Raw genomic sequence first — 13,746 nt, 5'->3', positions numbered from 1 at the left:
GCAATATAGCGACTTCAACCCTTGAGTTCTTGGTTTCTTGTCAGTCTCCCTATAATCCTCCCATCTTGCCTGTTTTGAAGCCAAATGGAGAGTACAGAATGGCTCAAGACCTCAGGGCTGTTAATGAGGCAGTCATTTCAATTCATCCTAAAGTGATGAATTTTCTTACCTAGAAGATGTTTTCTTCCGCATCCCATTAAATCCAGAATCTAGAATGAGGATATGCGTTCCCCCAGCAAAGTTCAGATTTCTAAACCAGAGATAAATTTGTCCAGGACACAAGGAAAGTGTGCTCTTTCAGTCAAGAGAAAGGAAGTATATTGTGTTATAGGGCCACTACAGATGGGGAAAAAAAAAGCAAATAAGGACTTTCCTAGGGTTGTCAGGGCTTTCTAGAATATGGATTCTCGGATTTGGGTTAGTAAAAAACTTTTTTGTGAGGCTTTAAAGGGTTCTAATACAGATTCAACATGCTGGACAGGAGAGCTGCAAAAAACCTTCCAAAAATTATTATGCTATTAACAAGCTCCAGCCCTAGGAATCCCTAATATGAATAAACTTTTCATCTTGTTTATAGCAGAGAAATGGGATAGCTTGAGGAGTACTACCTAAGAAATTGGTTTCACTGACCTGTGGCCTATTTGTCTAACAATTAAGATTGAGGAGCTGCGGGGTAGTCAGCATGCTTAGTGGCCTTTGTAGCTAAGCAACATTGGTGGAGGAAGCCACGGAGCTGACTTAAAGACAGCTGCTTGAGGTAAACTTTACATGAGTTTTAGAAATTAAAGGGTATCAGTGATGAACAGTAGAAAGCTTCACAAAATATCAGGCTCATATTTAGATGCACCTGAGCCATTACTGAGAGTGTGCTGGGTCATCAACCCTATGAATCCGTTGCCAACTAAGCGTACTGGAGAGGTATTCCTATAAAAGGAATATTATCAACCTAGCCCACAAAAGACTGACTGTTAGGACTTGGCTACCAATGTACAGATGCTCTTCAACTTAGGATAATTATGTCCTGATGAACTCATCATAAACTGAAACAGCACTTGCCTATGAAAGGATCAAAATTTACGCATAGTTTTTAGTGAGTGCATGTTGCTTGTAACATTGTAAATTTGAAAAATTTGTAAGCAGACCATCATAAATAAGAGATTATCTATATTGGGAGACTGAGAGAAGGATTACACAAAATGTCCTAAAACACTGAAAATTGTGTGTGTATATATGTGTGTGTCTATATAGGCATTATTGTGAAGTACATTTAAGCACTTATTAAAAAGAAATGACAAGTATGATTTTGTACCAAAATAAAGATGTTGCCAGCACTGCAGGTGGAAGCTTAACCTACTAGGCCTTAGCACTGGCTCCCAAAGTGAAGGATGTCATAACAAAATGACTACTGTAACTAATACAAATTCCGGTTTTAAAAGTTGGGGGAGTAGATTGTAAGAAAAATGTGAAAACTGACAAATGCAAATGACACTCCTGTTAACCCTAGAAATAATAAAAGCAGAAGTACAGGTTAATCCTTTAAGATGATTAATAGGTTTTGATCAATTTTTCTGCTTGCCAGCTGGCTTGAACATTAAACCATTTCAAAGTAAATTATATGGTATATAACTAAGCAATAAGTTTTAGGTAGAAAAATAAAGTGGAGTGCAGGATAACAAAAGGGGTCAATTTTCAGTTTTGTTGGGGACGCCATCACTAAGAAAAGGGATGCAAAGCTTCAATAGGAACAGTAAATCACCTGGATAGTTGAAGGGGTACCATTTCAGATAGTTAACATCAAGTGCATAGACCCTGAAACAGCATCAGATCTGACGTGTTTGAGAAACAGAATTTACATAGGTGAATCTGAGAGGGCCCTACAGGAATGTATCATTCTGTAAACATGTAAGTGTTCAGTAGTGGGGAATTGTTACAGTTTTTCTCCCATAGGACATCTTAAAGGACTTGGGTTTAGCTCTAGGTTTCTCAAGAAGTCATTAAATGGTTTCATAAAGTAGAGGGAGTTTCATATGAAATGATGTCCTAATATCTGTTACTAGTAAGGAAACAGTGCCATTAGGTTGCCAAAGTGTACAGACTACCTGGCCAGATTTTGAACAGTTAAAATATATCTGTAAAGTTACCATGATAATGTTAAAATTTTTTTCTTTTTAGATACTAAAATCATTTCCCTTTCTCATCTTGAAACAACCTGGACTGACAGAAGTGATTTCCCTGCACTGCTTGTGAGGATCTTGCGTCAATCAAAACTGCGATACTATGGGAAACCTGATAAAAAGACAATTGAGCCCTACCAGGTACAAGAAATGATCAAATATTACATATTAAAGTTGTAGATTCTAACTTTAAAGACATGACTGCATAATAGAATAACTGTTTAAATAACATTTCAATTTAGCAATTTTAAAATGTGTGTAGGTCTGTATTGCAAGGTATTTGTTATATAACTTATTTTACAAAAAAAGAATTGTTCCTATATTGGTGCGTTTTAGCTAACCCTGATGCACCTGGTCTTTGATATTTTCATCTTTCCTATTCAGGTAGTCTTCTTGAAGTATACCATGCTGCAAGTTTTCATTTTCCTGCCTCCTGTTGACTTCCCAACAGAATCTCAGAATCCGTTTAGCTGGACTCATCATTTGCTAGTAGCCTTCCAATAGTCAAATCTGAGACTGACAACTGTATCACTAGTAAAAAAAAAGAATTTAATTTTAATATTATCTTTCAGTTTAACTTGTCTCAGATAATATATCATATCAAGGGTGAATATATATGCATATGCATAAATATGTGTGTGTGTAACCGATGTGTATGTGTTCCTACATTGTTTTTCTAGACTGTTTTGGAAGTTGCTGACCGTTCCTCATTGTTTTTCTAGACTGTTTTGGAAGTTGCTGACCGTTCAGGCACAGTGTTAGTGATCCTGTGGAATGCCTTGTGTCCTGAGTGGTATAAAAGTTTGCGGGTTGGATTGGTTCTTCTGCTTCAAGATTATTCAGTTAAAAAGAGTTATCAATTCAGGATGCATCCTCTCCCTGTGAATCCACACATCAAATCAATTTCTACAATGGGTTAAGTATTTGATAAATTTAATTGTTTTATTGCTTTTTGTTTATATAAATTTATAAAGGATCATAAAATTACTGAAGATGTTACAGGCTGATAAACCTTTTGTTTCATCTACAATATTTTCAAGCATTTATATATATATATTTTTTTTTTAAAGATTTATTTTTTTATTATGTTTTTATTGGAAAGGCGGATATACAGAGAGGAGAGACAGAGAGGAAGATCTTCTGTCTGATGATTCACTCCCCAAGTGAGCGCAACGGCCGATGCTATGCCAATCTGGAGCCAGGAGCCTCTTCCGGGTCTCCCACGCGGGTGCAGGGTTCCAAAGCTTTGGGCCGTCCCCTACTGCTTTCCCGGGCCACAGCCAGGGAGCTGGAAGGGAAGTGGGGCTTCCGGGATAGAACCGGCACCCATATGGGATCCCGGGCATGCAAGGCAAGGACCTTAACCACTTGCGCCACTGCGCCGGGCCCAAGCATTTATATATTTTACTAAATTTATTTATTTTAAAATATTTGTATTTTTATTGAAAAGGCATATTTACAAAGCAAAAGAGAAACAGGGAAAGATTTTCCATCTGCTGGTTCACTCCCCTAATTCCCCTAATGACCTCAACAACCTGAGCTGGCCCAATCCAAAGCCAGGAGACTGAATCTTCTTCCGGGTGCAGCAGGCCAAGGACTTGGGCCATCCTCTGCTGCTTTACCTGGCACTTTAGCATGGAGCTAGATTAGGAGTGGAGCAGCCAGGACTTCAGTCAACTCCTATGGGATGCTGACAATGCAAGTGGAGGCTTAACCTACTACTCCAGGATGGCTACCCAATAACCAGAGAGCTGGATCAAAAGTGAAACAGCTGGGATATGAACAGGCAGTTATATAGAATTCCGGCGACTTCCAGCAAGAAAATTATCCATTTTGAGTCATCCTGCTGGTCTCAAATCTATGTATCTTTAAGATTTATTTATATTTATTTAAAAGACAGTTAAAGAGAGAAAGGAAACAGAAATCATTCATGCTGTTTCACTGCTCAAATTACCCTGACAACTGGAGGTGGACTGTCTGAAGTTGGGAACCAGGAGGTTCTTCTCACATGGATAGGTACAGGAGACCAATCTCTTGGGCCATCTTCTGCTGCTTCCCCAGGCAACTAACAGGGAGCTGGATCAGAAGTAGAGCAGCTGGGACATGAGCTGGCATACATATGGGATGTCAGCACTGCAGGCGGAGGCTTAATGTGCTATGCCATGGTGCCAGCCCTGGAATCCATTTGTTTATTAAGACAGCTTATAGTAAGGCTGCTTTCAAAAATTCATAGAAAGGCCTGGCACTATGGCTCAGTGGATAAATCTTTGCTTCCCATGTGCCTGGATATGGGTGCCAGTTCAAGTCCCAGCTGCTCTACTTCCCATCCAGCTCCCTGCTTGTGGCCTGGGAAAGCAGTAGAGGACGGTCCAAAGCCTTGGGACCCTGCACCCGTGTGGAAGACCTGGAAGAAGTTCCTGGCTCCTGATTTCAGATAGGCTCAGCTCTTGCTGCTGTGGCCACTTGAGGAGTGAACCAGTGGATGGAATATCATTCTCTCAGTCAATCTGCCTTTCCAATACAAATTTAAAAATTAATGTTTTAAGTGAAAGTTTATAGAGATAGAATTTTAAAATGCATGTTTCAGTAAAAAAAAAATTAAGTCCAGATATAGTTTTATCATAATATGCATTTTCATGAACTGTTTGAGGACCGTTCAAATACTTGAATTTTACTTTTACACCAAATTACATTGTAGTTCAAATTTCTATGAACTTTTGGAAGTACTCACATCTGACAGTGTGGAATTGATGCAAGGATAGAGAAATTGATTGAGTCAGAATAAAGAGCCAACATGTAGCACTAAACATACAGAAGTTCTTTGTATGAGAGATATTCTATATAGATATCATGGTAGGAGGAATTATTTAGGAAGCAATATTGCTATAATTGATTGCATGTATATAAAAGCGCAAGTGATTACTTTAACCTGGGAGCTTTTTTGTGACCAAATAACACAAAATAATATGGTTCAGCTTTGATGGGCATATAGATGAATGTGATGATGACAGGTAAAGGTCATTGATAATGATCTAGTACTTTATTTTAGTGGCAGATTTAAGCATGTACAGTCTGTTATTTGTGTAATTTATGCAAACATAGTCTTTAGTACATATTAGATATTATATTAAAATAGTGTATTTGTTTTTCAGAAATTGGCCTGAATCTTCAAGATCCTCCAACTAATATAATCATCATTCCAGAAAACCAAGTGAAACCTGAATGGAAATTGCCAAAATTAAATTATCAGTTTATCACAAGGTACTATGGTTTATCATAAATGTCTTAAATATAAATTTTTAATGTTAGCTTCTGAAAGATAATGTATTAAAATTGCTCAAAATCTCCCCACAATTATGCTGTAGCAGCTATATAGTTATACATTTTCACAGTCCCAGTTGTAGGGTTACCTTTTTGATGCTTTAAGATATAATATGTGCTTTATTATTTTTTAGATCAGAACTGGATGATATGCCAAAAGATACTATCTGTGATGTTATTGGCCTTTTGGTTTTTGTAGGAAGGGTCCAGCGATCAAAAAAGAAAGGTAAAACCTTAAGTTTGAAAATCGTAAAAAGTATTTCAGTAAGTAATTCTGTGTTCATGTGCATATATAATCATCTGTCTTCATTTATGTTAATATTCTATCCAAATGTAGAAAACTGTGAAGATTTTTGGTCATATCGCTGGATACACCTTGCTGATGGAACTTCAGAGCAGCCATTTATTGTGGAACTCTTTTCTACATCTCAGCCAGAAATCTTTGAAAATATTTATCCAAGTACTTAATTCTTAATATTTTTTATACTTTTGGTTTTAAAGTAGAAGCATTAACTTAAAAGAAAAATAACAGTGAAAGAAGCTGACTTACAGAAGTTGCATGTTATTGAGTTAGCAAATTCAAGCAGTGTGACAGTAGGTTTAGTATTTTCTAAGTCAATATGACATTTGATATCATAGCTATTAATTGTCTGCTTGTTCAAAGAATTAACTTGGGAGTGAAGCTAGTGTTTTAGAAAACAGGTAACTCTTTTAAGCATAACATTTAGAAAATTTAAGCACGAGCAGTACTTTCCCATTTAATCCTTTTGAAAATTGCCTGAGGCCCCTTGATAAATCAGACATTCCTAACATGGCACTTATTGGTAGAGGGATTGCAGCAATTTTAAATTCCGTTTGAATAAGAGATTATTATTAGGTTTGATAGTCTTATACCATACTTCGATAATTTGGCATTGGCATTTCCCCTGGCATTCATTCAGATAAAATACTATTTTTCTGGGCTTGGTATGATGCTTCAATTGGCTAACTCTCCACCTCCAAGTACTGACATACCATATGGGCACTGGTTCAATTCCTGGCTACTCCACTTCCAATGAAGCTCTCTGCTTGTGGCCTATGAAGACCCTGCAACTACATAGGAGACCCAGAAGAAGCTCCTGGCTTCTGGCTTTGGACTGGCTTTGCTCTGGCCATTGAGGCCATTTGGGGAGTGAACCAGCGGATGGAAGATCTTTTCTTTCTCCCATTCTCTCTGTAAATCTACCTTTCCAATGAAAATAAGTGCATCTTTAACATATATATCTATATATAATTTTTATTGTTTTATTTTAAATTACTTTAGGAATATCCCATTATATGTTTCATGAAGCATGCTAGTCTTAAGATTAGCATCAGAAGAAAAGTGCATTTATTTTTCAAGAATTTCAAGAAATGTTTCCTTGCTTGAATTTTGAACATAAAGCTGTTTTAGTATAAATGCTATTTGTCTAAGTAATTACATGAGTTGATAATGATTGTTATCTACACTCAGTGTTTATCAACATGGAGGAGACTCCCAGTATCTACTATATTTATTTTTATCAGAAATAAGATAGAAAATATAGAGTGCCAGAGATCTAGTAGCTATATGCAAAGCTGTCCTTCTGTTCCTTTGGTCTCTGTGCAAAACAGAATTACCCACATGTGCATCATTAGGTTTTGCTCTTTGCTTGTGAGGTTCTCATGTGTCTTTATAAAACTGAACCTCACTCTATGTTTTGTGAAGTGTTACAGAAAGAACATCATGGGTATGCGGTTGCATAAGCGGAAACTGAGCTAACCTGCAGCCAGAAATCTCCTCTGGGTCTCCCATGTGGTTACAGGGACCCAGGAACTTAAACCACTCTCTGCTGCTTTCCGAAGTCATCAGGGAGCTGAATCTGGAGTATAGCAGCTGAGATATGAACTGCTTCGTCTATAGGATGCTGGTGCTTGCTGGTGGACGATTAGGCTGATATGCCACTGTACTGGCCCTGCATTTTTACAATATGTATTTCCACGAACTTTTTGGAGATCCCTCAATCATACACACAACAAAGGCAATTAAAAAATAAGAGAAGTTAATATTATGAGATTAAAATAGGCCAGATGCTTATAGATATTATCAAATTTTGTATTCTCTGTTATCCTTTACAAAATCTTCAAGTCAATATTCAGGAGTTTTAACTTGTGTCCTGGATGTCAAAGAGTTTGAAAACATCATATATAACTCAGATTTTTAGTAGTCAAAAGTTAGCATGAGAAGCATCTTTTAAAAAATTTTATTGAAAGCACAATGTGCTCCCTGCTGTCTTAACAGATTTTAAACATTTGTTTCTTTTTAAAGATTTATTGACTTTGAAAGAGCAACAAGAGAGCAGATGGCTGCACCAGGCAGATCTGGGTCAGGTTGAAGTCAGGACCCAGGAACTCTATCCTGGGCCCCACCTTAGTTGCAGGGGACCAAGTACCTGAACCATCTTCATCTGCCTTCACAGGCCAATTAACAATAAGCTGGGTCAGAAGCTAAGGTCGTTGGGACTAATCAGGCCTCTGATATTGGGTATCCCTGCATTGCAGGTGACTTTCTAATGTGCTGTACCACTATGTTGACTCCTAGAAAATTTTTTAACCATTAATTTTTTAAATTTTTAATCATTAATATGCAGTTGCTTGCAGTATTTCAAATAAAAGCTATACACTTAAAGGTACTTCTTTGCATTCAGATAAGTTTATTCTCATTGCTGCAGAAGACAAAAAACTAGTAAATATAAGATGCAATGAATGTTTTTGGTTATGCTCTAGGGACATTTTTCAGTTTTTAAAAACTATTGTTTTAGGATTTTTTTATTTGATAGGCGTAGTTTGCAGCGAGTGGAAAAGAGGCAGAGTAAGATTTTCCATTCACTGTTTGACTTCACAAATGGCTTCAGTATCTAAGGCGGGGCCAGCTCAAAGCTAGGAGCCAGGAGCTTCTTTCAGATCTCCTACATGGATGGCAGGAGCCTAAATACTGGGGATATCTTCTGCTGCTTGTCCCATGCCATTAGAAGGGAGCTGGATTGAAAGTAGGACAGCCGCAACTTGAAGCAGTGCCCATAGGAGATGATGATATCATAGGCATGAGCATAACCTGTTAAGCCACAACCCTGGCCCTGAGAAATTTTTATTTTAAATTAGAATATACTCTTACGTAATTACAAAAATACATTTTTTTTTTCAATTTCTAGTTTGTAAGACCATAACTTTTGGCAAGTATAACAAGCAAATGAATTTAGTTAGGTGCAACCATTGGTTTTCTAAATGAAAAGCCCCCAGTTAAAAAAGCTAATAATAAAAGCAGGTTTGTAAATAGTAGGTTCTTTTTTACTTCAATAGTACCAATACCAACTAGGATTGTATTGGAGAACAGATTTTTGGGACCAGTGTTATGATGCAGCAAAAGCTACTGTCTGCATCACCAGCACCCCATATGGAGTCCTAGTTACTCCACTGCCAGTGTAACTTCTTTCAGATATACCTGGGAAAGCAGCAGAATGTGGCCTATGTGCTTGGGCCTCTGCCACTAACTTGGAAGATCTGAATAGAGTTCTGGATTCAGCGTTCATCCTGACCAAACCTTAGTCATTGAAGCCATTTGGGGAGTTAAGTAAGAGATAGGAACTACCCTCAAACTCTCCTTCTTTGTCACTTTGCCTTTCAAGTAAATAAACCTTTAAAGAAAAAGAAATGTATATTCTCAGGCATCTCTCCAGACCTACTAAATCTAAATTTTGATCATACTCCTATAAGAATCTGATAAGTATTATAGCTTATTAAGCATGCTTACATCGTGACTTTGATGTGTCCTCATTAAGATGCAAACTTTCAATTGATAAATGTTTCCATTTCCTACAGTGACACATTTTATGTGCACCCAGCTAAAAGTTGTCAGACATGATGCGCAAGTACCTAAGCTGCTTTACCTCACAACTACAAATGAAAGTCGAGTGTTTATTATCGGTAATTTCTTTCTATATACTACATTAAGCATTTAATATATTTTCTCTTCACTGGAACCCTTTAGCACATTTTAATTTTTACATTGTAACACTCAGTGACAAGACAGTTTTATTTTTTACCTCTTTGATTTATAAAACAAGGAAAGTTTTAGCACTTGCCTACAAACACAGTTGACCTTAATATACATGAGGAAAAATTTGGAATGTTTCACAGAATGCTATCACGGTGGCAGTTAATTAAGTTGTCAACAGAAGAGGACAAGCAAAGGTATCACATACTTGGAGGTGTTTGTCGATACTTTATAGATAATCAGGTATAAGTATGGCAGTTTTGGGTATGCTTTAAGAACATGAATTTAAATTCTGAGCAACTTTCACAAGCAGCTTTGTTCATACCCGACACTATGCTTTCCAGTTAATATGTGAACTCAATTTATTCAGAAGATATCAATCATTTATATAGTTACAAAAATGCAGCTTAATAGTTTCTGCTTTTCCTGTGATTTTTAGCATATGATAGGGACAATTTAGCCCTCTTGAGCTCTAATATGTCTGCATTCCTTCTTGGCATTTGTTTACCATCTTTGAGTAAATTACTATACAGCAAATGAGCAAATTGGACTTTTTTTAAACTGCTGATTTAAGAAATTGTTTTAATATTAAAACAGATTTTAAAAGGCTTGTACAGTTTTATTATAGTGATCTCTTTCTTCTTTTGTGTGCTTTATCCTGCTTGCGAGGAGAGCTAAATGATCAGCCCTATACCAACGATATCAAGGTACAAAACTTTATTCAGTGGGTTACCAGAAAGACCGAATCTGGGCAAGTGGAGAATACTGTTATTGGTGGATATTATCCCTATCCACCAGTGCCGGAAACGTTTTCCAAATACAGTAATTTAATTAAAGGTACTGTGTAATTGCTATTTTACACACTATTTCTTTCATCATCGCTTTTCTTTTATAGGAGAGTAGCAACATTCACTGATAATACTTCTGTCCTAATGCAGTTTTAAAACCAAATGTCATGCCTCCTAAAGGTTAATATTTTGACCTTACCAAATTAGATGAAAAGAGAGAACATGGAAGATGACTAACTGAATATCTTGATTTAGTGTCACTGAGCTTGTATGTGACCTTGGTAGATTTCAATTCCTATGATATTGCATAGAAAGTCTAAAGATACCTAAAATAAACATTGAGTAATTGGATGTTTGAAATATGTTATATAAATTATACCCAAAGTCAAATACCTGTTGAAGATGAAGATTCAACTGGAAATGTGTATCATAATTTAATTGATAAATGTTTTATGTTAATTTTATAAAAATTCATAAGGGGGTGCTATATAACCATACAGAATTTCTTGTATTTAAGTTAGTGTGGCAATTGTATAATTTCTTGTTGGGAAATTATTTTGCAAATCCAGTTTTATTTGTGTCATTTCAGTTCTTTAAAACTTACAATTTCCTCACAATTACTCTTTTACAGCTCATTCGTTCTTGACACCTGTGAGTGAAGTGAAGAAGGAGATTGAAGTCTTACAGTACAGGGAACAAAAACGAATTGCAATTCAGGGGATTATTACTGTTATAAAATATATTCCCCATAGCAGTGCAGTGAAAAGTGCCTCAGCATCAGAAACACTTTGGGTATGGTGCCAGAGAATTGATTATATGTCTCTGAAAGCACTCTGATCATGGCTGTAATTGATAACTAGGACATTTTATTTAGGACTCACATATGACATAAACCTCAGAACTCATTAATGATATAAGCCTTTCAGAAAGACTTCATTTCAGTTTTTTTTTTCCTTTTTCAGTGATTTATTTTGGGGCAACCTGAACTAACAGTCACAGCTCCTGATTGATCAAAAATTTCAAAACGTATCATGTTTGCTATGTGTATAAAGTGAGACTATCAGGGGCTGTACATGACTGCATGGTTTCCGTACCTTTTGTCTATGCCAGGACTATAAAAAAGCTTCCACAGTAAAATTTTACCTCTGTGGTAGTCTTTCCCAGGAATTACAAAGAGATACCAGTGTATCTCAAAGGCTAAATGGTTTATCAGAGAGGTCAGTTCTGAAGTATAGATACAGTCAGGACAAATGAGTTTTGTTTTCCCATGAGCTTTTCTTTTTTAAAAGCTGTGTCTAGAATTATTCTTCATATGGAAATAAGCATTTAATGCAACATTTTAGTTTATAGCTGTAGGAAAGAGTTTTATTTTTCCTTTTTGAAATATTTAATCAATGTTTTAGATTATCATCTTTATAAAAACACTATTATGATTTTCCCACAACTCTTCAGATAATGCAAAAAGGGTAAACTAAAATTGCAGTCTTGTAAAACAGAAATATTTTTGTGGATTAGTTTAAAATGCTTTCTCTAAATTACTGGTTTTAGAACGCTAACAGATCCTCAGCATCCCCAGCAGCTAGAGAAGAAACTGAAAGTCAGGAAGGAAACAGGAAATGTTATCAATATGACAGACCTGTGAGTGCACAGTGTATTCAAACAATATCTTCAAGTTTCAGCCCAAGCCATAAAAGAAGAATTCTTCAAGGCCCATGTGCTAAACCGTAAGTCATTTGTGTCATGCATGTGCAAGGCACTTTTGTTCTCTTGGTGTATTTCCATCATATAAAGAAGTACTTATGGTAGTAGAAGTTGTATTAATATAATAAGGAATGACATAACAAAGTATCACACCTGGATGTCTTAAAAACAAATTTATGGGAGGGTGGGAGTTTGAGGGGTGGGAATCCCAGTCTATACAAAATTGTACCACAAAATTCAAAATAAAAATTTAACAACAACAAAACAAAACAAAACAAAAAACACAAATTTATGGTAAACCAGTTCTGGATGCTAGACTCAGAGAACCAGGTGTTGATAGGGTTGGATCCTTTTGAGGATTCTGAGGAAGTATCTGTTTTCTGCTTTTACCTTAGATTCTGTTGGTTTGCTGTCAATCTTTGTCCTTCCTTAACTTATAGAAGGATTATCCCAATCTGTCTTCATCTTCACTTGGAGTTCTCTCTGTGTCCCTCTCTGTATGCAGATTTTCCACTTTGGATAAGAACACTAGTCATTCTCCCCTATGTCCTTTTTATTTTTAAGATTTATTTTTTTTGTTGGAGGGCAGATCAGATTTACAGAGGACAGCTCAAGTCCTCAAGCACCCACATGGGAGACCCAGAAAAGTTCATGGCTTATGATCGGCTCAGCTCTAGGTCTTTCTGTTTCTCCTTTCTGAACGCTGCCTTTCAAATGACAATAAATATTTTTAAAAATTTACACATGAATTTTAAATATTTCAATATATATAATTTAACTTGTATAGTTAGATTCTTTTTAAAGCTAATTTTCTCTTATTTCTGTAACGAACTCAGGATAAAGAATAATGTATGGGGGCCAGCGCCAGGATGTAGTAGGCTAAGCCTCTGCTTGCAGCACTGGCATCCCATATTTTTAAAAAAGGATAATATTATAAAACATATATCTATTAAATTGAGTGCTATTATGTCGCATTATGTAATATAAAAGTATTTGTAATGTATAAAATATGTAGTATAAAAATTTTATGTAATATGAAAGTAAATTGAGCATTATTTTGTGTCATTAACTAATATGGCATTTCAGTTTTATTTTATGCCTTTGGGTTTGGAAATACAATAAAAGAATATTTATCCCAACGATGTAGAGAAAGCCCATAATATATAAAGTTTCCTTTCTAAAACTGTGATTCTAGTTGATGTCCAAATAAGATTAATTTTCTTTACTTCATTCATTACTGAACCACTATCAGGTAGAAACAGAAAAACAAACTAAAGTCTACACTTGTAGAGATGAACATTTAAACCTCTAATTTCACTATATTGAGATTAATGGTATTACAGAACTTACAATGCTACAACAGAATGTACAAGAAGTTAACATTGGGTAGAGATCATTGGTGAACTCTTGTGGGTATATAACCCAAGAGTTAAATTGTGAGGAATGAGTAAGAGTTAGACCCATAAGGATAAAATAGCATCAGGTTTTTCCAGAAAGAAAGAAAGACATAAAGATTTGAAGCATACATCTTATTTTTGAAAAAATTATGGTTTGAGACTAAAGGTAGAGGTAAGATTTTCTACAGAATGCTTGAAAATAAAAACACGTGGCCGTTTTACTAGTTTGTAAATTCCATTTAAAGAGAATGAAATATTTCCATCCTTTATAAACATTCAGTGTAGTTAAATTCTCTCTATTATAGAATACTTAA

General features: G+C 35.9%; 1 protein-coding gene across 1 annotated transcript in view; it reads left to right on the top strand.

The window, feature by feature from the left end:
• Window positions 1-13,746, top strand: part of RADX (RPA1 related single stranded DNA binding protein, X-linked) — a 58,034-nt gene that overhangs the window by 13,935 nt on the left and 30,353 nt on the right. The window contains exons 2-10 of the mRNA XM_041000087.1: window positions 2,173-2,315; window positions 2,897-3,089; window positions 5,327-5,435; window positions 5,630-5,721; window positions 5,833-5,955; window positions 9,372-9,476; window positions 10,216-10,383; window positions 10,966-11,126; window positions 11,883-12,058. Of these exons, the coding sequence (XP_040856021.1) occupies window positions 2,173-2,315; window positions 2,897-3,089; window positions 5,327-5,435; window positions 5,630-5,721; window positions 5,833-5,955; window positions 9,372-9,476; window positions 10,216-10,383; window positions 10,966-11,126; window positions 11,883-12,058 (1,270 nt within the window). The remainder of the gene's footprint in view (window positions 1-2,172; window positions 2,316-2,896; window positions 3,090-5,326; window positions 5,436-5,629; window positions 5,722-5,832; window positions 5,956-9,371; window positions 9,477-10,215; window positions 10,384-10,965; window positions 11,127-11,882; window positions 12,059-13,746) is intronic.

The sequence above is a fragment of the Ochotona curzoniae genome, unplaced genomic scaffold, assembly GCF_017591425.1.
Source record: "Ochotona curzoniae isolate NIBS_2020 unplaced genomic scaffold, NIBS_Ocur_1.0 scaffold_1852, whole genome shotgun sequence".
NCBI lineage: Eukaryota > Metazoa > Chordata > Mammalia > Lagomorpha > Ochotonidae > Ochotona > Ochotona curzoniae.
Note: the sequence above shows the minus strand (reverse complement) of the source record. Positions and strands in the feature narration are given on the sequence as shown.